Raw genomic sequence first — 21,589 nt, 5'->3', positions numbered from 1 at the left:
AGAGACATACAAGAGAACATAAAAGAATAGTTCAATTGTAAACACAGGTGCAGGTTTCCAGTTATGCCACTCCTGCACAGTTGGCAGTTCACCAGAACTGATCTGAGTGAATCAAGTGCTTCCCGCTCTGAGTCAGATAAATAAATGTGAATTTTCCTTGTCTGTAGAAAAAAGGGCATGTTGGTTTTCCTCTTGACCATAGATGTCACTATATCTCAGCACATTTGCCGAATGGTTATGGTGTATATTTTGACAGACCGTGAACATTTGCTTGATTTATTCCGGTCAGTTATTGCTATTTATGTGACACTGGGCCAGTAATACATTTTTTTGATTAATTCCATCTTCTGGTATGAGACCAGTTTTGTTTAAAACATAAATGGCAAATATTATATTATATTATTATATTATTCTCTTCTGATATATTTATTTTATATTATATTAAAATTATCCCATAACAAAGATATACAAAGAAAAGTCATTCTCTTGTATTGCATCACATGAAAACATTTGAAGGGGTGGTGTTTAGTATGAACGAGTGCGCTGTAAGAGGAGGAACAGAGAGCTCCAGTGCCTGTCCTCCTCCCACCTCCTCATCAGCATGCATGACTCACACCATTCACTGTGTGGGTATCAGCATTACTCCACCACTCACAACTCAGACAGCAGAGTCGCAGCAAAAAGTGTAGACGTGTAAACTTTTGTGCAGTCTGAAGAGAAGACTTGATATTAGTAGTGTAAGTTTAATTTTCCTGTTCTTGTCTTGTTTTATTTATGATTTATGATTATGATTTTTGTTGTTGGATTTTGTCGTCTTTCCCTTAGTTTCTGTCAAGGAATTTTGTGGTTTTGTGTTTGCGCACACTGTTATGTTAGTGTGTTCAGTATGCCAGTGCTTGAACTTGTAGGATAATCCTTTCAGAAGCATTGTCTAGAGTGTCTGCTGATATTCTTTAGCCTTTCTGTCAATCACATGAATTTGTAGCTTGATATTTGGAATTCTCTGAAATTACTTCCTCTTTTATTTGTTTGTTCGGTAACCTTTGTGATTGTGTGAAAAGCATGATTCAGCTGTCTTTTTGTGAAATGCTGTCTTAGTTCAGCAAATTGAGAGAATGAGTTGAAATTGTATTTTATTTATCTAAATGTAATGTTTTATTTAAATGGAATCTCATTGTGTATTTTTCATGCAGGTTTCTGGGACTCTGAACTGTGCAATAAGAGGAAGTCTTCTGTGTCTGGGGAGACTGAGTATGAAATTTCACAACACAGACTAAAACAGTGGTTATCCCCAAGAGTTCCGGCCATCCCATTTACACGGACCCCTTCTGAACTTGAATGCAGTCAATCCAACGGAGCGCTGTGCTTCATCAATCCCCTCTTCCTGCAGACACACCAAACTAAACCTTCACCTAAAAAGCAGGAATCATCCCCAGACAAGAACAAGAACAGGGAAGACAGCATCTTTTGCAGCGGAAAAAGCACACAAAACAAATCACACGCAAGTGTGAGTAGATCCAAAAGCGAGAGATCGCCGCCACCTCGGCCCCCACCTCCCCGCTTTGCCTCTGGGAGATCAGCAGTTCTTCGTAAACAGAAGACCATGCCTGAGACGGTCTGTTGGATCAAAACCCCTCAGGAAAAGAGCAGCCTGCTGGGGAGGCTGGGATCATCCTTCAGTTCCCTATCACCCTCATCCTCCCCACCCAAAAAGTTCAGTAAACCCATCCTGGTGCCCACATCCCGCAGTAAGAATTCCTCCGGTCTGCTCGATGCAGACGGCCTCCGCTGCCACATGGCCCTGGACGACCAGACCATTGAGGAAGCCGTGTCTTGGAGCTTGGCCAAGCTGTCCTCACGCAACTCCACTGCCCTGGAGAACGGCAGCCCTGCAGATGAGCGCTGCTCCACCGGACGAGAGCGTCTGAGTGATATCAGCATCTCCACCTCATCCTCAGACTCTCTCGACTTTACCCACAGCTTCTCGATGCCCATGGAGGCCAGTCCTTCTAGAACCGAGCGGCCCACTGGGGACAGCAGCCTAGAAGAGGAAGAAGAGGAAGAAGACGATGGCATTAACTTGGAGAGCGACCAGGAGGTGCCACCACCCTTCAAGTCAAAGAAGCAGAATGGCGCTGGTACGTTCGTGCTGCCTCGTGCCCTGAGAGGACAATTACGCAAGATGAGCAGCGTTCTCAATTCTTTAATGACGCCCGAAAAGAGAGCCATTCGGAAGATTGTCGAGCAATCCAGGGATAAAGGGACTTACTTTGGCTGCCTGGTGCAGGACTATGTGAGCTTCTTGCAGGAGAACCGTGGCTGCCACACATCAGGCCTCGACCTGTTGCAGACTCTCAGGCAGTTTATGACTCAGATGAAGTCCTACCTGCTGCAGAGCTCAGAGCTTGACCCGCCAATTGAGTCCCTTATCCCAGAGGATCAAATAGGTAAGGCTTCCTTCCTTCAGTAAAAATGTTCCCTGCTAAGAAAGGGAAATTGAATTGTTGCTCTGGTGCCAATGATCATATACAGGAGGGCAAATTTATTATGTGTTATAACACGTGTTTTAATCAAGTGCGAGCTTACATTATCAAGTATGTCATATGTACAAGACTGTACCTGCAAACTGTTAATCTAAGTTGTTTTAATGAAATGCCTAACTGAATCAAGTTCCAGTGAGCATTGATGTGATTTTGTCTTGCCTTATAAACACATTACAAATTCTTGCAGTGATACCTTTGGCCCTGTCCCAGATGTCACCATAAGCCATTGAAGCCTTCTTTCGAGTACACACTTTGTGCTGTAAATGTTCATATATTGTACAATATTAGTCTGTTGTGGAGCCTCCAAAAGTGTGTTTTGATGTTTCAAAGTGGAGCTTTGAGGTACATCAATTATAGACATTTTGAGGTCTAATGGATTTCAAGCAAGAGCACAAGTAGACATCAAATGTGCCATTTGGGGCAGGGCCAATGAGTACTAAAAACACTAAAACAATTCTCTGCAGTTTTAAGGCATTTAATGAACTTGTTAATTTTAATTAACTTACTCTCAATTCAGAGGATAAGAGGAATTAAAATTTGCACTGACTATTTGTAAACAGACATTTTAACAGATATTTGAAACAGTTATGTTAACAGTATGTTAAACAGGTTAATGCACTAATAATTTGTGGATTTGTGAATTGATATGTATGTTTCAGCTCAAGGCTGTTTTGTTGTTAACAAACATTAGAAGTGAGTCTCTCAAGCTGCGGTTGCCTTGACAGACTGTTTCTAATCAAAACCTTTCTTTAAAATGAGGCACCACACTGACTTACAAGGACCTTGTGGCCCACTGCTCAGGGCACAACAAATATGACCCTTTTTTCCTAGTATTGGATGACTACAAATAAAAAACAGAATATAAAAAATAAAATGCAAAAATATTAGCAATATTATATATTAAGCAACAACAAATGTAAAAGGGAAATATTTTGAATGCTAAAATTACACTGTAACACTGCAAACTATAAAATATGGGAAAGAAATTAATGCTGAAGGTTATACTTGTGAGTGTCTCGTGTCTGTTTATCTCGGCCTGGACATTTTACTCAGCGTGAGCGGCACACACAAGGCACATTGAGCTGAGATGTACACTGGCATACTCATGCGTGGGCAGAGATCCATTAGTATGGCTTTGTATAACTGGCCACACGTCTTTCACACTCCATAACGAGCAATTATATACTTTATACAATAACAAACTAACCGCAAAAGCCCAGTAGATATGCATGCTAAAGCATTTTAGTTAAATTGTGTTTAGTTTAGTTTTAGCATTTTAGTGAAATTGGTTCACATTGGTAAACAAGGATAGTTTGTTGGATGATTCTCAGCTCAGCTGGAGTGTGTTTTGGTTCTCCAGGAAATTTGCATCATCCATCGCTCTAAGCATCCTCCTCCTCTTTGTCTCTCTCTTACGAGTTGTAAACAAAATCCAGCTCTGCTATGTGTTTTGAGGAATAGATCACTTTCCAGATGTTTAGAATGAACTTCAGCCAAACGAGCCAGTCTCTCTGATATAGCTCTTCTACGATCCACCGTAACCCCTCCTGCTTGTTTATTCAGGCATTGAGTATGTGGGTGTCAGGCAAGAATGTAGAGAAAACGGCTCTTGTTCAGCTCCTAACCTGATGCAGCTGCCTATGTGTACCGGCAGGTTTTGTTATGTTACTGTTGTGTTTAAACAAGCCCAGCACAATAAGGGTTATAGCTGTGAGATTATGCCATGCATAAAGAAAAAAATCCTATTCTGTGACTTTAAAAAGCAATATAAGTAAGCTTGAATGCACAGTTAACGACCTTTGACATTAATGTCAACTTCTATTTTTAAATAGAGATAAGTCTGTTTTCCGGCTCTCTTCTCTCACTCTTTATCGAGGGATGTCTGGAAATATTAATTCAGTCCAAGGATTTTGTTGTTATTGTGCTTCGGCTCTATTCTGAGTACTTCCTTAAAAACACGTCTGAGAGTAGAGAGTCATTTTGAAGTTATTATCATTTGTTTTCCTCAAAGACTTCATTTATGTGGAGGGGTCAGTGGACTGTGAGGGGGATTTTATTTGCTCTTGTTTGTCTGATTTAGTTTGTGTGTGCCTTTTGTTCTGTGCTGTGACGTACTTTGTGGCCTTGTCTCCTAACCCGAGCGCTAGTGTGTACTTCTTATGTGGGAAGCATCGGTGGATTCACTTCTCCTGTCATTGTGGCTTCATTTTCCAGTCTGCAGTGTAGACATGGAGCGTGAGAGACAGAAAGAGCGCTATGTAGCAGCGATGCTGAGGAGGACCGGAGATTGTTTCGAGGGGATGTTAACAAGCCTTGAAAGATAGCCTTTCAAGTAGAGGTGGCCTTGACCGAAGAGTGTTTCTAATTCGAGCCAAACTCCTGTAAACATTCCTGTCGCCATCTCCCCTGTAGTTTCCTGTTGTCCAATCATATTCTTAAGGGTGGAAGGTACTAAATAATAAAAATGAAAAAAGACATTCTATGTTGCGTTATAAAATATTTTTACAAATCTAATAAATTACTATAATGCTATTTAAGAAAAATGGTGCTGTACAACAAATGTTCTATGTAAAAGAAAAAAAAACTGGCACAACTGACATTACATTATAGTGTTAAAGTAAGCAATAAGTGCATTTTTTTCAGATTGTACATGTCGCTACTTGTTTTTAAAATGGAGTACAGTTAGTATTACATGTTACAGATTAAATCAAATCAAATATTATTTTACAGGAAAAACATCTGTAGCCCTCCCAATTCCTTCGTTTTCACGTCTGCGGTTCTTCCGCAGAACAAAGCTCTTAAATGGAACTGTAAATTGGCTTAGTTCCTGTAAACATTTGACTCTGTGCCACACTTCATTAGCAGAGCATACTTCATCACTTACTAATGTCAGAGGAGTCTTGCTGTCCGCTCTCTCTTGAGACTTACAAGCATGTAAACACATCTTGCAACTGAGCTGAACCTGTTAAAGTGATGTCGGACTTAAGCTAAAGTCAGATCTCTAGAAAAACCCTGATGTAAGGCACAGTGGCTATGACTGTGATTTTTAAAAAAAAAAATATTTCTTCTAATGGATAATTTCTTAAGAATGGAGTACGGGTATCTGTAGTTGTCTACTGTTGTGGACATAAGTGTTATCAAATGCTATCAACAGTCCCCACTGTAGCTTTTAAAGATGATTTGGATCTCAAAAATCTCTTTAGTTTACTTAATTTTGTAGAACTGGTTTGTCAAGCTGTTACAGTCACAAGCATTCGAGTCATCCTGACACACATGATTGAGACGATTTGCGTAAAATGAAGTGTAAACTGTCATGTTACAATTTGTGATTTTGAAATCATCTAGCATTTTATGGATGTCACGCACAGTGTTTTCCTAAGAAACAGTCTACCTACAAATCATTATGCTATTTATATTAGCCAAAAAGCATATTCACATAGAATTACTGTAAATCGTTTTACACTTGGTCACATTAATTTACATTTTTAATAGATCAAAATTATTTAAAGCAAAAATAAATTGTATTGGTGTGATTTGCTCTCATTTAAAAAAAAAGTATAAAGTGCTGCCAAAACGTGTGTGTATGTTGTCATGACTTATTATTAAAGTGTTGCTTCCCTCAGTGGTCCAGTAAAGCTGACAGAAGCAGTGCTGTCAGCAGTTTCCAAAGCCTGATTAAACATTACATTCTGTTCTTTAGATCAGATGATTTATGTTACTCATACCCATAAGTTTATATATGATTTTACAGTTTAGGTATCATTTCAAACACTGCTTGCACAATCAAAGTTACAAGACAAAACCTGCTGCACTGAGTCATATGTGAGCACACCAGAGACTCTTGTGCTGTCAGGAGACATTTTGTAAACATTGGAAGAGTTTTGGAAAAGCAGGTGTAAAAATACTATGAGCAGGTATTCCCCTTTAAAGCAGGAAATGGAACAAACTACGTTGTAGATCCCAGTCAATATACTCATGGTCACAGTTCTTTTATCCAGAAATAGACTTGCCCACAGACATTCTGTTCAGTTTTTTAAGGGATTGTATGTTCCAACTTTTCTGTTCCTCTACCTTCTATAGTAACTATTTCTGTTTTCAGAATTCACTATAACAAATTCCAAGACATATGTGGTGTCATTTAGATTTTTTTGTCATGTGGAATAACATGATCATCAGGTTTATATAAAGAAAATATAACAATAGAACAAATAATTAAAAAGAAAACTGCATTTAGCTTTACCCTGATACTTATATACATGCAAAATTTACAGTTAAATAAACAGTTACTATATGTTTTTTTTTTTTCTCCACAGATCAGGTGATGGAGAAAGCCATGCACAAGTGTGTGCTGAAGCCTCTGAAGCCTGTGATAGAGGCCGCTCTGCGGGACTTCCAGGTGAGCAGTGGGACTTGGCAGCAGCTGAAGGAGAATCTGGTTTTGGCCAAAGCCAAGCAGCCCCAGGAGATGGGTGTGGATGGAGCTCTGCCTCCTGACCCCGTGGCCATAGAAAAGATTCGCCACAAGTTCCACAACATGTGCAAGATGTACTCACCAGAGAAGAAAGTGTCTCTGCTCCTCAGTGTGTGCAAGCTCATTTACACCATAATGGAGAGCAACTCAGGTACAGGAGCGTGAAGTATTTGTGTGAAATGAGTGTAACCATAATACTTATAATGCATAATTTGATTTCAATTCATGATTTCAATCTTTGTTTTAACAATGGCAGGAAGGATGTATGGCGCAGATGACTTCCTGCCCATGCTTACGTATGTGATGGCCCAGTGTGACATGCCACAACTGGACGCTGAAATAGAGTACATGATGGAGTTACTGGACCCATCACTGCTTCATGGAGAAGGTACATTAGACCCTGGTTTAGCTGCTTGAAGTTATTACAAAATTTCCTCGGTTATCAAACATTTTTAATGTTGCAATTTTTATCTGATTGTAGGAGGCTATTACCTGACCAGTGCATATGGGGCGATGTCCCTCATCAAGAACTTCCAGGAGGACCAGGCAGCTCGTGTGCTGAGCTCTGAGACCCGTAACACACTGCACCAGTGGCACCGTAGACGCACGACACAGCGAACTGCTCCAACTGTGGATGATTTCCAGGTAAATTCTATTCTTCCTTTTCTTCCTTAAAATAATGCCATTTTAGGAACATCAATATATTCGACATGTGCTGGCAAATTGAGTCACAATAAGCAATTTAAAAAAAAAAGTTCACATTGTTCATTAAACAAACTCAAAATCAAACTCAAAAATGATGTATGATTTGTTGTAATCGGAATGAAAAAATGGATGGAGTCAGCAAAGTAGATTCAGAGAAGAACTGATTCAAAGTTTTCTGAAAGTTGCAAAGAAAAAGCACCTAGTGACATTACTTCCCCCAACTTCTTTTTTTAATAATCATTACTAGATTAATAAATTATGCAGATATTGTTACACATCCTATGTTTTTCCCCAACAGTTCCCCAAACATTAATTTACATATTACAGATTATGGTTGTTTGAACACTTATATATTTATCATATATATTTTACTTATGTTTAGACTACTGTAATTCTGTGTATAAAATAAAGATACTTTCATGTGTTTAATTAGAATTTGGATCATTGGGATCCCTATACAAGGCCTTTATTAACAAATTTTTGTGAAAACATGAACATCTGGTTCAGCCAAAATCTTATTATTTGACTTTTTGTAGCTCATTTTGCCAGTAAGTTCTTAACCAAGCTTGTTATATTGTGGGATTTACACCTAGATTTCTTCTCGTCTGTATTCAGAATTACTTGCGGGTGGCGCTGCAAGATGCAAGCAGCGGCTGCACAGCAAAAACCCTTCAGGTGCAACCGTACGCCACAACAGAGGAAGTGTGTCAGATATGCGCGATCAAGTTTAAAATTTCGGACCCGGAGAACTACGCCCTTTTCCTTCTGATGGATGAAACCACACAGCAGCTGGCCCCGGACACTCACCCGCAGAGGATCAAGGCCGAACTGCACAGCCGCCCGCAGCCACAACTCTTCTACTTCGTGTACCGCCAGATACAAAACCTCACTGTCCCTTCAGACCAGCCCAATGACAACACCTCACCCAACTGACAGAGCAAACCTGGTTTCCATCAGGTCCTCTCGAAACTCCTTCTCAGCCACATTTATTCAACTTCTTCCCTAGGAGCACTGCTTATGTCTGCAATGCTTTGAAAAAAAAGTTGGAGGGAAGCGGAATATGTGCTTAGAGGGAAATAGGGAAGGAAGGATGTGTCTGACAGATGCAGCGTTTTTTTATGCACCGTCTTCACTATTTTCACAACATTTTGGGAAGTGGCACGCGACCATCACGAGAGAGCAGCCGTACTCAAACTGCGAATGTTACAGTGTGCCTGTTTATTTCTTCATGAATATTCAAACACATTCAGGTCAGCAGAGAGGAAAAGGAGCATTTTAGTGTTAATGGTGTTTATCTAAGCTTTGCACATTCCACATCGAACACACTCTAGAATTGTGCCTCCCAGAATTCTACACACCCATCCTTCAGCATTCATTCAGTTACATGGACATCTCAGTCCCTAAGGACACTGTGGATAACTGTTTGCTGATGTAAACCTTTTTGTTGTTGTTGTTGTTATTTGCAGTTGCTGGTAAACTGCATTCTTTTTATATAAGATTTATTGTTATGATATTGCATGAATTTCTGTGATGATAAGAACCAGGCATTGTTGCCAGTGATGTTTTATCATATTGTTTTTGTATGAATTAAGATCATTAAGTTTTGTTAAAGTCATCGGTAGTAATGGAGGTAGTGGAAATGGTGAGGTTTGTTCTAAAATACTGTACTACTGACAAGCTAAACATTTAGGGCTTGTGGTAATCTGGATCTCTGTTGTACTCATTTTGGATTTGACTTGCAGACAAAGGGTTTTGGCAGGTAGGACAAGTGGAAAGATCAGTGGAAAGTAAGAAAAAAATAAGAAATAAAGGACGTGGATGTTTTAAGCAGGTTTAGAGTCATTGGTAGAAAATGTCAACGAACAGAAATGTTTTTTTTTTGTCACTGTAAAGTGCTATCAGGGAAAACCGAGATGGATAAGTCACATAGAGAAAAATAGTTCTTTAACATTCATAACTATACTCATAACCTCTTAACTGCAATAACTTACCAAGTATTTCATGCTCTACTAATGTACTTTATGTTTGCATGTTTTGATGTAAACTCGGGGCATTGTTTTGTTTTTTTTGTTTTGTTTTTAAGAGACCAGGGTGCTGAAATGCTCTAATCCCGTGTAACAATAATATAGAAACACTAGTCACATCTGAAACACAAACTACATGTTTCAAGTCGTGAAATGTATTTTAACAAGATATTTTAAGTCTGTTAAATGTATACATATTTATATGCAATCTGTGCAGGAATTTTTCACAGATTTGAAAAGTCTTGATTCAAAAATGTTGTGTATTCATTTGGAAAAAAAAGCTCATCCTCATTCTTTAGTAAGTTCTATGTATTTGACTTTTTAAATGTACTCTTTTGCACAATAAATTGATGTTGAACATTTATCAGCTCTGTCTTCTTTTATTACAAAGTCTTTTACTTTTATGCATTAGCGGGTTGTTGGGTACCCTGTCAGTTTCTTTCTTGGAATAGATACATTACACTGGCCATGTGGGCTTGTACTTCCTACATTACTGATTCCACGTAAAAACAAATGCATTAGAAGACACCTCTGACTGCTTTCTCACCTATACACACAAATGTAACACATTGTTACACCTTAGATATTGCATTAATTATTTTTAAATTGACCTGATAGAAAATGCATTTAATGCATAAATCGCATTTAAAGTTAATTGAAAAAGAAAATTTGCTTCGAAATATAAAACCATATAATTTAATACATAATAATGCAAATTAAAATCATTCAAAACGAATGAATCCTGACTGCGTTCGAAATTTCTTAAAGGTATAGTTTACCCACAAATGGAAATTCTGTTAGCATTCACTCAACCTCGAGTAGTTATAAGTCTGTATGAATTTCTTTGCTCTGGCGAACACAAATGAAGATATATATTTTTTTAAAAGTTTGAAACCCGACTGTTCTGTGTTACCACTGACTTCTATAGTAAAATATATCTTTGCAGACTTTCTTTCAAAATATCTTCCTTTGCGTCAGAACAAAGAAATTCATAGATTTGGAATTATAGGGTGCACTATCAAAAAGTCTTTAAAGCATACTACTTTAGCTCCTCTTGCTGGATAATTGCTGCAATCATATTAAAAATCTAAATAATATAAATAATATAAAAGATCTTCTGTTGTTGATTAAACCATGACAGTTATAGTTTAATATAAAACGGCCACGTTAAGAAATATTTGAGCTGATTGTTTTTAATAATATTCTTAATTTTTGTTTCGCTTTGTTTTACATGTTTTGAAATGTTAAAATATTTTAACAAAAAAATGTTTTTGCATTACTTTATTTTTGGTTATATAATCTGGAGACCACGGGACCTTTATTATGACACGTGTTTTTGCTGACGGCGAAGCAGGGGTTCCGCATTCGGAGTGTGTTGTTATTGTGCTTCTGGTCAGGCGGCCGGAGAGCAGCCGCTCAAGATGATGGAGAATTCAGCGTCAGACTCAGAAACTGAAGATCATGTCCAGCCTTTATTACGCCGGAAAGACACCGGAGACCTTCAGAAAGGTAGCAGAAAATATAAATGGCTATTGTGTTTTATGCAGATTCACGACCTGCCACGTAACAAAAAGTGCTCTGGTACCATATGCACTATAATCTTAGTACTTACAAAGTAATAATACATATGTAAATGTAATTGTAATAATTGTGCTTAACTGACAATGCTCAGCTGTACTATAAACTTGCAATTTGCTAGAACAGCTTGTTTTTTTAAAAAACAAAAAAAAACAAAAAAAACCTTACTTGTTTTTAGTATTCATGAGATGTCCCAGTCATTCAATCATCCCAAAAGTGCAGACTTCATCTGATTCGTTCAGTGTGATATAAGTGTCGCAGCATGTGATGCAGTCTACATTAATAATTCAAGAGCCTTTTCAGATGTGCTTTTAAAACAGGCAGTCACGTGAAGGAGGAAGTGTGTTAGTAATGCAGGTAACTGCCCAAAAAACGTTTTCCGCCTAATAGTATAGTAATTGTTGTTGTAACTGTAAAATCATGATATGCTAATATTATGTACTAATACTTTGTTTCAATGAAAAGTTTACTATTATTTTTATTATTTAGAAAATTAACGCGTTAGATAATGATTGACGAATCTGTCCAACAAAAGTAGTTTCAGTGATTCAGATGTTGATTCAGAAATCAAACCAAACCAAAAAAAAAAAAAAAAAAATAAATATATATATATATATATATATATATATATATATATATATATATATATATATATATATATATATATATATTATTTATTTATTTTTCTCATAATTCATGTTTTAGGTGGAACACATAAAAGTTTTTTTTTTTATCACCACATTCAGTCAACAGTTATATTGTATTGTTGTATGTTGTATTCACGAGTTTGGCAAGACATGATTGTACATTTTTTCCAGAGAATCTTATTAACACTGTTTGACCGTTTCATCTGTTTGTTCTCCCAGCTCCTGCTTGCTGCTCCTCACGATACGGGCTGGCCTTCTTGTCCTGTTATGGCTTCTTTGTGGCATATGCCCTCAGGGTGAACCTCAGTGTGGCAATGGTGGACATGCTGAAAAACAGTTCCGGTGCCAACAGCAGTTCCTCCGTCTGCCCCCATCACAGCATCCCTGTGCCCAAACACAATCACACTGTAAGAGCATCTGCCTTATATTCTTGCACATTGTATATGCAACCTTTCAGTTTTACTGTTTATTTTTAAGTATAGTGAGAGCACATTTTCTAAGCATCTTGGAATTGTTAATCATGCTTAGTTCAATGTGTCCCCAGGCCAGTGTGTATGACTGGGATTCAGAGACTCAGGGATGGATCCTGGGCTCTTTTTTCTATGGGTATATTCTTACTCAGATACCGGGTGGCTACTTAGCACGCAAGTATGGTGCCAAGTGGCTTTTTGGTATCGGCATCCTTTGCACTGTGATCTTCACCCTGCTGACTCCAGTAGCTGCTGATCTGGGAGCCGGTTATCTCATCGCTGTCAGGGTGTTGGAAGGCATTGGGGAGGTAAAACTCAAAACTCGTTACCAACATTACGGATTTATTAATTCATCGTTGTCATAGATGGAAAATAAGATTCTTAAAAAGTAATTCTTGTGCATCCAGGGGGTGTCCTATCCTGCTATGCATGCGATGTGGGCATCATGGGCACCTCCTCTGGAGAGAAGTCGACTGCTCACTGTCTCTTACACAGGTAACCTGCTCTGACTTGTAACAACTTAATAAGTTTTTGTGTATTGTACTTTTATTTCTTTTTCCGTTTCTTTTACAGGTGCTCAGCTGGGAACTGTGGTGGCTCTTCCTCTGTCTGGCCAGATATGTTTTTACCTAGACTGGACGTACGTCTTTTATATATTTGGTAAGTTTTGTTATAGTTTGCATGTCAACTATGCGCACAAGCAGTATAAAATGTAACGCTAAATATTATTTCACAGGCTTATGTCTATACATTCTGAATGTGCATTTTATCACAAACCACAGGAGCTGTCGGACTTCTTTGGTTTTTCCTTTGGGCTTGCTTTGTCAGTAACAGTCCCAGCTCACACAAAAGGATATCGGAGGCTGAGAAGGCTTACATAATGGCATCTTTAAAAAATGAAGTAGGCAACGTTACAGCGATCTCATACTTGCCTGTCTTTTAAATTATATCTTAATTCTCAGACAGAGATAATGGTTGACTCATTAATTGTACGTATTGCAATTTCATTTTGTGCTCCAGTTGTCCCCAACCACAGATTACATCCCTTGGACATCAATCCTCAAATCTATGCCATTATGGGCCATAGTTGTGGCACACTTCTCTTACAACTGGACATTTTACACTCTGCTGACTCTCTTACCCACCTACATGAATGATATACTTGGATTCAGCATCCAGCAGGTGAGTGCAGAACGGGGCTCACACGTCTTTTTTTTAATGATCAGAAGAATTTGTATTCTTACCAAATGTATTTCAATGTTTTGAAAGATGATGAAGATTGTCATATGATATTTATATTTTTTCCCGTTAAGCTATATAAATAAATAAAGTGTTTTTAGTGTTAACTCAGTGTTTTATTATCTAGGATTTGTAGCTCAAAAACATTAATAATAATCAATGTTAAAAACAGTTGCAAATCATAGTAGTGTTATACATGGTCACTTTTGATCAATTTATTGAAAAATTGCTGAATAAAAGTATTAATTTCTTTAAAAAAATAGCACTTACCCAAACTTGTATAGTAGTGTGTTTAATATAAAAGCAAGTTAAAAGCTGAAAATGATCATTGCCTGTTTGCAGTTAAGTGAGTGTGAACTGTCTCCCTCTTAGAATGGGATGCTCTCGGCTCTGCCCTATCTTGGTTGTTGGTTGTTGGCTTTGCTGGGCGGACAGCTGGCAGATCTCCTGAGAGAGAGATATCTTATCCGCACTGTAATTGTGCGTAAGGCATTCACTATAGTAGGTGAGACATTCAAAGATCTACACTGAACACTACATTTGAAAATGCATTAATGGGATGATTGAACTGGCGATGTGAAGTCTGTTGATGAAGTCAGTGTGTCTGTCTCGAATGTGTCCAGGAATGGTGGGACCTGCCGTCTTCCTGGTGGCTGCTGGCTACACTGGATGTAACTTTGTCTTGGCTGTAGCCTTCCTCTCCATCTCCTCCTCTCTTGGGGGCATTTCAGCTTCTGGATTTAACATCAACCACTTAGACATTGCTCCATCGTAAGACAGGGCTTTTTATTGGTAATCGTATATGAATTATGGTTTAGGACTATAGACCTAAACTTGTGACATAGACCATGAAATGCATGTTACAAGTCAATTATCGTTGGAATTGGACAAAGTACCCCTTAATGTTCTCTTTTCCTCAGATATGCCGGCATATTGCTTGGGATCACAAACTCGTTTGCTACTATACCTGGCATGGTGGGCCCTGTAATAGCAAGATCTCTGACCAAATCTGTAAGTTACATTTTATTGCATTTATATGTAAATGTAAACAATTTTATCATTTTTATGCAACGACTGCATTCCATTGTGATGTGCTACAAAAACAAAGAAAGGTGCTGTAAGAAAGCAATTGACTTTAATACTATGCCTGTCACTCATGTTATCACGTGTTCATTATGCGTAAATGCAAACATGGAATGTTTCAAAAGAAAGATATTTTTTACATTTGTGATGATGAAGTAACAAATGCTTAAACATTTTGTTTTAATCTAGAACACCATTCCAGAGTGGCAAATTGTCTTCTACATCTCCGCGGCAATCAATATATTTGGAGCTGTTTTCTTTACAATATTTGGCAAGGGCACAGTCCAGCCTTGGGCTGTCCAGAGAATACACATCCAATGAAAGACGTCCAAAAGGTCAAACGGCATACCTCTTAGCAGAGATCTTAGCAGTAGTTGCATATGGTTTGCAAACTAATGAATATTGCACAATCTAGTGTTGTTGTTGTTGTTGTTTTTTTTATCATACCAACAAACCGTGACTTTTGGTATTTTTTTATCAGTAATGTCTGTATTACATTTCAGTTGCTTTTTCAGACAATTTAATTTTTTTTAAAACAAAGGTGCGATAAGGGAAGATAAAACATGGATGTTGCCTCCTGTCATGTTGAGTTCTAATCACACTACCAGTGCAGTCCAGTATGCACTTGTGAGCCGACTCTGTTTAGTGAATGAAAAACCTGTGTGAATCAGCCAGAGCGATTACTGAATTAATCTGACTCACTTACAGAACCACGAATTAACTTGTGAACTGTTTAAAGTATGAAGTATAAAGCTCATGAGACCCATTGTAGCTGTTCTTAACACAGCACGTCTCATTTGTTAAATCTGATTGAATCTTAAAAATTTAAATCATGATCGTCAAGCGATTGGAGTATTTTGCAATGAACATCCCTATGAATTATGCCTTATTGTAGGCCTATGATTATCACAGCATGCCTTACTTATACAGAGGCAATAGGCCTTGGGAGATTATTGGTCAACTCATGTCAGATTGTTAAGCTGTACACCATATGATTTATGTTTACATTTTATTTCTTTCTATTTTGTGCAGCTGTTACCACGTGCCACCAAATGAACCCGTGTCAATTACGTTGCATACTCTGTCAGTTGTCAAGATGCTACAATACATGCTCCATCACCTGTCAAATACTTGTGATCTAATAAAACGATTGCGCTCGTTTATGTTCTTGACGTGAACGCATTCACTGTTAAAATCAACTCTTTTTTTTTTTTTTTTTTTTTTCAAAGAAATCTGCTCGCGACCAGCATTTTCCTTTCAAAACCGTCGCAGCAGTCTGCGTGCACGTGACACGTTTCAAGCTAAACGTGTTAATAAACTATTTAACCAGTTCTTTACGATAGCAGTGTGACCTCAAGCATCCTTGGTGACTGGTGTAGTGTCTGCGCATGCACAGTCGCTTCCGTCGTGTCTGTATTATAACAGGATCAGACGCGCCGCTCAGTCTCTTCAGCACCGTTCCAGTATCCCGAGCACACGCGCAGGTACAGTGCCGCACGTTCACACGCATCTTTATCTGTGTAATTAAAGAGAACCCAGCAAACGGGGGTGTAATCCTAAATGAAGAACGCTGTCGATGTGTGCGTTTTCTAAACGGCTGTCGCGTGTAGTAGACCTTACTGATGCTTGTATTCGACATTGCGCTAGATACAGGCTGGGAACGGGAGAACATGGCGGCAGCTGCAGGGGAAGGGATTGCACTGTTAAATCCCCTAGACATCTGAATGATCTCTGTCGCCTGCTGTTCTTCGACTGATTGTAATGTTTCAGAGCAAATTATCACCGAGAGGAATAGCTTTCTGGAGTCACGTCAGGCTGATGCGACGTAGGAATAATTTAAAGCCCTTTTTAAAGAATGTGTCTGTATTAGGTAACCTTAACAAGAATAGCCCTTCTGTTAACCTCTATAGTTAAGCTGGGAATTAGCTTCCTTACACTAATGGCAGCCCGGCTCTTGCTTTAAGGAACGTCTTGGAATTCTGTCCCTGACGAATTATTCATTTGAACAGCTCATAGCTCATTAGAAATGATGCTGATGCAATAATCATAAACTTTGGGTTCATGATGCTGGCAAACCACAATGCACAGTACCTGAGTGGAATATGAAATCTAGCTTAAAAAGCTGTTTTAATTTTTTTTTTCTTCTTCTCATAATATCGGATACATGAATGCCTCACAAATGGCTGCCAGTCTTTTAAATCAGTAGGCGAATCTTTACAAAATGGAGGTCTGCAGGACAAAGATGTACCAGGCATGAAGAAAGGCATGCCCGGTCTGTTAAAGCGTTGTTGGTTATTTGGCAGAACTAGAAGCTTAAACAGCCTGAAAGGATAAACTTGCCGGTGCTGGTCTTAAGGTTAGAAAAAGGAGATGGTGTAGTGAATGCCATATTTGTTAAACAAATTTTCTTTCAATGTACAATGAGTGACATTCAAATAATGAGACATTTAAATTCTGTAGTCCCGGCGAGACATAGATGTTGCTGAGTTGGTATTGCATAGGTCATCGTTAGAGAATTGCACAAAACAAAACTGCACCCCAAAATGAGATTTCTGTAATTGTTTAGCCAGATGTTCTGTGTGGTTTACTTTCTTCTGCAGAATACAAAAAAAGAACTTTTGAAGAATGTGCAGGTTGTTCTTGTCCATGATGATTTTACATCCTTTTTGAGACCTTACATCCAATTTTATTGAGTGGAAAAAGAATGACCAAAATATTTCTCCTTTAATATTTCACAGAAGGAAAGTCTTATGGGCTTGGGAAGACATGAGGGTGAAATAATCTAGGAATTTGCATGCGGTGATGTAATACTATATTGTATACTTTATCATGAGATCTGCGAACGAACAGAGCATGTGATTAAAAGGCAACTTCTTAAGTTCATGGAATTAGTGTTTTAAATTGGATGAAAATCCTCCTCTAGCCAGGGAACGTGTCTAACTTAGTTTATGTCTTTAATAGAATTTGCGCCATGACAGTTTGCTGTCTGTGTAAAGCCTTACAGTTACATTGGCACTTTAATTAAAGCCGTCAGCCATGGGAAAGGAGAAGCTCCACATCAACATTGTGGTCATCGGCCATGTGGACTCTGGCAAATCCACTACCACCGGCCACCTCATCTACAAGTGTGGTGGGATTGACAAGCGAACGATCGAGAAGTTTGAGAAAGAGGCTGCAGAGGTATGGTGAACATATTTCCAGACATTTCAACTAATACATGTTTAAAAAAAAAAAACTATCGCTGTTATATAATGTTTATGTGCATCACTTACAGATGGGAAAGGGCTCTTTCAAGTATGCCTGGGTTCTGGACAAGCTTAAAGCAGAAAGAGAGAGAGGAATCACCATCGATATCTCCCTGTGGAAGTTTGAGACCAGCAAATACTATGTCACCATCATTGATGCTCCAGGACACAGGGACTTCATCAAAAACATGATCACCGGAACCTCACAGGTTAGAAAATAAACAGACCCGCAAATATACTTTAGCAGCTGCTATTTATTAATAAAAAATTATAATCTCTGGCCCTCAGGCAGACTGTGCCGTTCTGATTGTGGCGGCAGGTGTCGGAGAGTTTGAGGCTGGCATCTCGAAGAACGGCCAGACCAGAGAGCATGCTCTTCTGGCCTACACATTGGGTGTGAAGCAGCTGATTGTGGGTGTCAACAAGATGGATTCCACTGAACCCAGTTACAGCCAGAAGCGTTATGAGGAAATAGTGAAGGAAGTCAGCACCTACATCAAGAAGATCGGCTATAATCCTGACACGGTGGCATTTGTGCCCATCTCTGGCTGGAATGGAGATAACATGCTCGAGGCCAGTCCTAATGTAAGTTTGATGGAAAGCAAAGCATTGTTTGCATTAGGACTGCACGGATAATGAAAATAAAACCGCAATGGATTTGATGTGGGTTAGTGTGATAAAGTTAAATAAAAACATGCACTGCATTGTCTCAGCGGTTTGGTTTGAAGTAAACGCTACTCCACGCAAATGTTGTTTGGGTTACTTATAACATGCATTTGAGAATGCTGCATGATAATCATATTTTCAACTTTGTAATAAAATAACTTGTATTGACCATCTGACCACAAAAGAGAAGCTATAAGAGATAGTAATTTTATAGAAAAATCACAACTACATTTTCACCCTAAATTGTACATTGTACATAGATCATTCTGAAATTCTTCAGTGAATATGAATACATACCAACAGGTTGAACCCGATCGGAATCTTCAATAAGTTTCTGTATCTTTACTTTAGATGACTTGGTTCAAAGGTTGGAAGATTACCCGGAAAGAAGGGAACGCATCCGGGACCACCCTACTGGAGGCTCTGGATGCCATTCAGCCCCCAACACGTCCAACTGACAAACCCCTCCGCCTGCCTCTTCAGGACGTCTACAAGATTGGAGGTTTTAATTTATCCAAATTATGTTAATCAATTTTACAGGTTTTTCATTATACCGCCAACAAACCGGAGCTGAATTAAATGAATTTTTTTGACTAGGAATTGGAACTGTTCCCGTGGGCCGTGTAGAGACTGGAATTTTGAAGCCAGGTATGGTGGTGACCTTTGCCCCTGTCAACGTGACAACTGAAGTCAAGTCAGTGGAGATGCATCACGAGGCTCTTTCAGAGGCCTTGCCCGGCGACAACGTTGGCTTTAATGTTAAGAACGTCTCCGTCAAGGACATCCGTCGTGGTAATGTCACCGGAGACAGCAAAAACGATCCACCTCAGGAGGCCGCCACCTTTACTGCTCAAGTAAGCTCAGTTAACTTCTGTTCTCACTACTCACTTCAGGAAACCTGAGCGGTCATTACAAGCTTCATTCTTGCCCATCAGGTGATCATCTTGAACCACCCAGGGCAGATCAGCGCTGGCTATGCCCCTGTTCTGGATTGCCACACTGCACATATCGCCTGCAAGTTTGCAGAGCTGAAGGAGAAGATTGATCGTCGATCTGGGAAGAAGCTTGAGGACAATCCCAAGAGCCTCAAATCAGGAGATGCTGCAATCGTCGATATGATCCCCGGGAAGCCCATGTGTGTGGAGAGCTTTTCAGAGTATCCTCCTCTGGGTAAGTGCTATTCCAACATCCCATACCAGAGGAGCAAAATACTCTGAAGTTTTAATGAAGTAATTTAACATCATTTACTGTAACTAAGTATTTTTTCTTGACAGCTTGTTATTCCTCTTATGAACACCTAAAAGCCATGGCAAACAATTTTCACAATCATTGTTCGGATGATGGACAGAATGAACACAGATGACCTGCGTAGTTTTTGTTTTTTGGTTTGCAGGTCGTTTTGCTGTGCGTGACATGCGTCAAACCGTCGCAGTGGGAGTGATAAAAGGAGTGGAGAAAAAGACCCCGACGAGTGGAAAGATCACCAAATCTGCTCAGAAAGCCCAGAAGGCCAAATGAATGTTGTGTTTGACTGCCAACTCCAGAGACACATATGGAAAAGCAGAGGTCATCCAGCTCTTCTATCCTATTGGCTGCTTAGGTTCTATAGTCAGAGACTGCTTAATAGTTCCAATGCATCGCAAAAGTATCAGAAGGAAAAAAATTACTAACAAAAGCAGTCCTTTAGATAACTCCAATTTGTATGTTGACTCGTACTGTAAGTCTTACATCCAAACCATTGAACTTATTTAATAGTGTTTTTAATAGTTGTGCTTTTCTCTTCGATGATAGCTGTTGAAACCATATGTGATTTTTAAAATCTTGACAGGTTTGACCTCTCCTGCTCTGGAGTGCAGTTTTAGCCTGGTTCTCATAATGTTGTCTTCGCTTGTTTTAGTGCTTGTTTGCAAAATACCATGTGTTCAGTATCCACTGGTGGTGAGCTACTTAAACGACACTATTTAGTAGACATTGAGAACCTTTATGTTTAGCTTTGCAGAACAATGAAAACCTAAAATGAAGCTCTTAATCAGCCCATCTCTGGGCTCATGCAATCTTTGGTGCACTGACAGCTTTATGTTTAGCACTTTGACTGGCGTAGGCTAACCCTGCACAAGCACTTGTTGACTTTAATTGGCATTAGCTACAGCACCTTATTATAAAAAACAAAAGCTTTCATGTCATATTAAAGAAGTCTCAACCATAATAATTTTGTTTGTGGTAATTTCTCTCCTGAACAGTACACTATATAAAAGCCATACAGGTGTGTGTGTGTGTGTGTGTGTGTGTGTGTGTGTGTGTGTGTGAGAGAGAGAGAGTGATCTTTTACTTTCATATTCAAGAAATTGCTGAATTGTATTGTGAGCTTAGACTTCAACAAGTTATGACAAAGTCTATATTAACTTAGAACTGATCATACTATTTTTCAAACTACTCATCGATAAGGTATTTTAGTCTTTCACACAGCTTGGACTTAATTACGCAAAAGTTTTCAAACTATGACATTACATTTATTCATTATTTATTGTATAAACGCACTCACCTTGCAATCTCAAAAATATACTGGCTACTTTACCACAAGATGTCGCAAGTGATCGGCTTCAAATTTTTCATCTCAATTATTCATTCAAATTATGAAAAATAAATAAATAAATGGACGGGGTTACTGGTAAGTAGACCTGTTATTTTATTATTTAATAGCTGGTTTGAATAATACGTTTAAAACAGTTTGCAATTAAATTAATCTAAAATTAAATTTTAGTCTTTAGTGTTTTAGTGGCTACATAAACACTACAGATGGGAGACTTTTTACCCTTAATATTTAGAGTAGATTTATTTTTAAGTCAACGGTAATTCATTAGATTCACCAGATGTTATTAAGTGTGCCAGCCTACACGTCTTTGCTTCTCACGATGCAC

General features: G+C 38.7%; 3 protein-coding genes across 10 annotated transcripts in view; all 3 read left to right on the top strand.

Moving 5' to 3' along the window:
• Positions 1-10,107, top strand: part of rin2a (Ras and Rab interactor 2a) — a 30,104-nt gene extending 19,997 nt beyond the window's left edge. For all 5 annotated transcript variants that reach the window (XM_043255301.1, XM_043255303.1, XM_043255299.1 and 2 more), the window contains 5 exons: positions 1,194-2,447; positions 6,857-7,165; positions 7,271-7,402; positions 7,496-7,659; positions 8,335-10,107. In XM_043255301.1, the coding sequence (XP_043111236.1) occupies positions 1,194-2,447; positions 6,857-7,165; positions 7,271-7,402; positions 7,496-7,659; positions 8,335-8,652 (2,177 nt within the window). In that variant the 3' untranslated portion in view covers positions 8,653-10,107. The remainder of the gene's footprint in view (positions 1-1,193; positions 2,448-6,856; positions 7,166-7,270; positions 7,403-7,495; positions 7,660-8,334) is intronic.
• Positions 10,108-11,091: 984 nt separating this feature from the next.
• Positions 11,092-15,923, top strand: slc17a5 (solute carrier family 17 member 5). 2 transcript variants are annotated; one of them, XM_043255516.1, is made up of 12 exons: positions 11,092-11,252; positions 12,188-12,375; positions 12,513-12,746; positions 12,846-12,933; positions 13,012-13,098; positions 13,221-13,339; positions 13,459-13,620; positions 14,050-14,182; positions 14,301-14,448; positions 14,598-14,688; positions 14,950-15,095; positions 15,793-15,923. In XM_043255516.1, the coding sequence occupies exons 1-11, from the start codon at positions 11,165-11,167 to the stop codon at positions 15,079-15,081; spliced, it is 1,470 nt and encodes a 489-aa protein (XP_043111451.1). In that variant the 5' UTR covers positions 11,092-11,164; the 3' UTR covers positions 15,082-15,095; positions 15,793-15,923. The 2 variants fall into 2 exon arrangements, with proteins under 2 accessions (XP_043111451.1, XP_043111450.1); XM_043255515.1 differs by having other exon boundaries at positions 14,950-15,923.
• Positions 15,924-16,025: 102 nt separating this feature from the next.
• Positions 16,026-20,877, top strand: eef1a1a (eukaryotic translation elongation factor 1 alpha 1a). Of its 3 annotated transcripts, none has more exons than XM_043255511.1 (8): positions 16,026-16,244; positions 17,788-17,940; positions 18,035-18,214; positions 18,294-18,590; positions 19,023-19,173; positions 19,269-19,525; positions 19,607-19,841; positions 20,065-20,877. In XM_043255511.1, exons 1-8 carry the CDS (start codon positions 16,149-16,151, stop codon positions 20,187-20,189), a joined length of 1,494 nt encoding a protein of 497 aa, XP_043111446.1. In that variant the 5' UTR covers positions 16,026-16,148; the 3' UTR covers positions 20,190-20,877. The 3 variants fall into 3 exon arrangements, with proteins under 3 accessions (XP_043111446.1, XP_043111447.1, XP_043111448.1); XM_043255512.1 differs by having other exon boundaries at positions 16,088-16,244; positions 17,757-17,940; XM_043255513.1 differs by having other exon boundaries at positions 16,109-16,244; positions 17,722-17,940.
• Positions 20,878-21,589: the final 712 nt, after the last annotated feature.

Source organism: Puntigrus tetrazona, chromosome 13 (genome assembly GCF_018831695.1).
Source record: "Puntigrus tetrazona isolate hp1 chromosome 13, ASM1883169v1, whole genome shotgun sequence".
NCBI classification, from domain to species: domain Eukaryota; kingdom Metazoa; phylum Chordata; class Actinopteri; order Cypriniformes; family Cyprinidae; genus Puntigrus; species Puntigrus tetrazona.
Note: the sequence above shows the minus strand (reverse complement) of the source record. Positions and strands in the feature narration are given on the sequence as shown.

Coding starts and splice junctions, on each gene's coding strand:
- slc17a5 (XM_043255516.1), top strand. CDS start 11,165: ATGATGGAGAATTCAGCGTCAGACTCAGAAACTGAAGATCATGTCCAG. Junction 12,747..12,845: donor TGTTGGAAGGCATTGGGGAG/GTAAAACTCAAA, acceptor TTGTGCATCCAG/GGGGTGTCCTATCCTGCTAT. Junction 13,340..13,458: donor TGGCATCTTTAAAAAATGAA/GTAGGCAACGTT, acceptor TTTGTGCTCCAG/TTGTCCCCAACCACAGATTA.
- eef1a1a (XM_043255511.1), top strand. CDS start 16,149: ATGCACAGTCGCTTCCGTCGTGTCTGTATTATAACAGGATCAGACGCG. Junction 18,215..18,293: donor TGATCACCGGAACCTCACAG/GTTAGAAAATAA, acceptor TCTGGCCCTCAG/GCAGACTGTGCCGTTCTGAT. Junction 18,591..19,022: donor TGCTCGAGGCCAGTCCTAAT/GTAAGTTTGATG, acceptor TCTTTACTTTAG/ATGACTTGGTTCAAAGGTTG.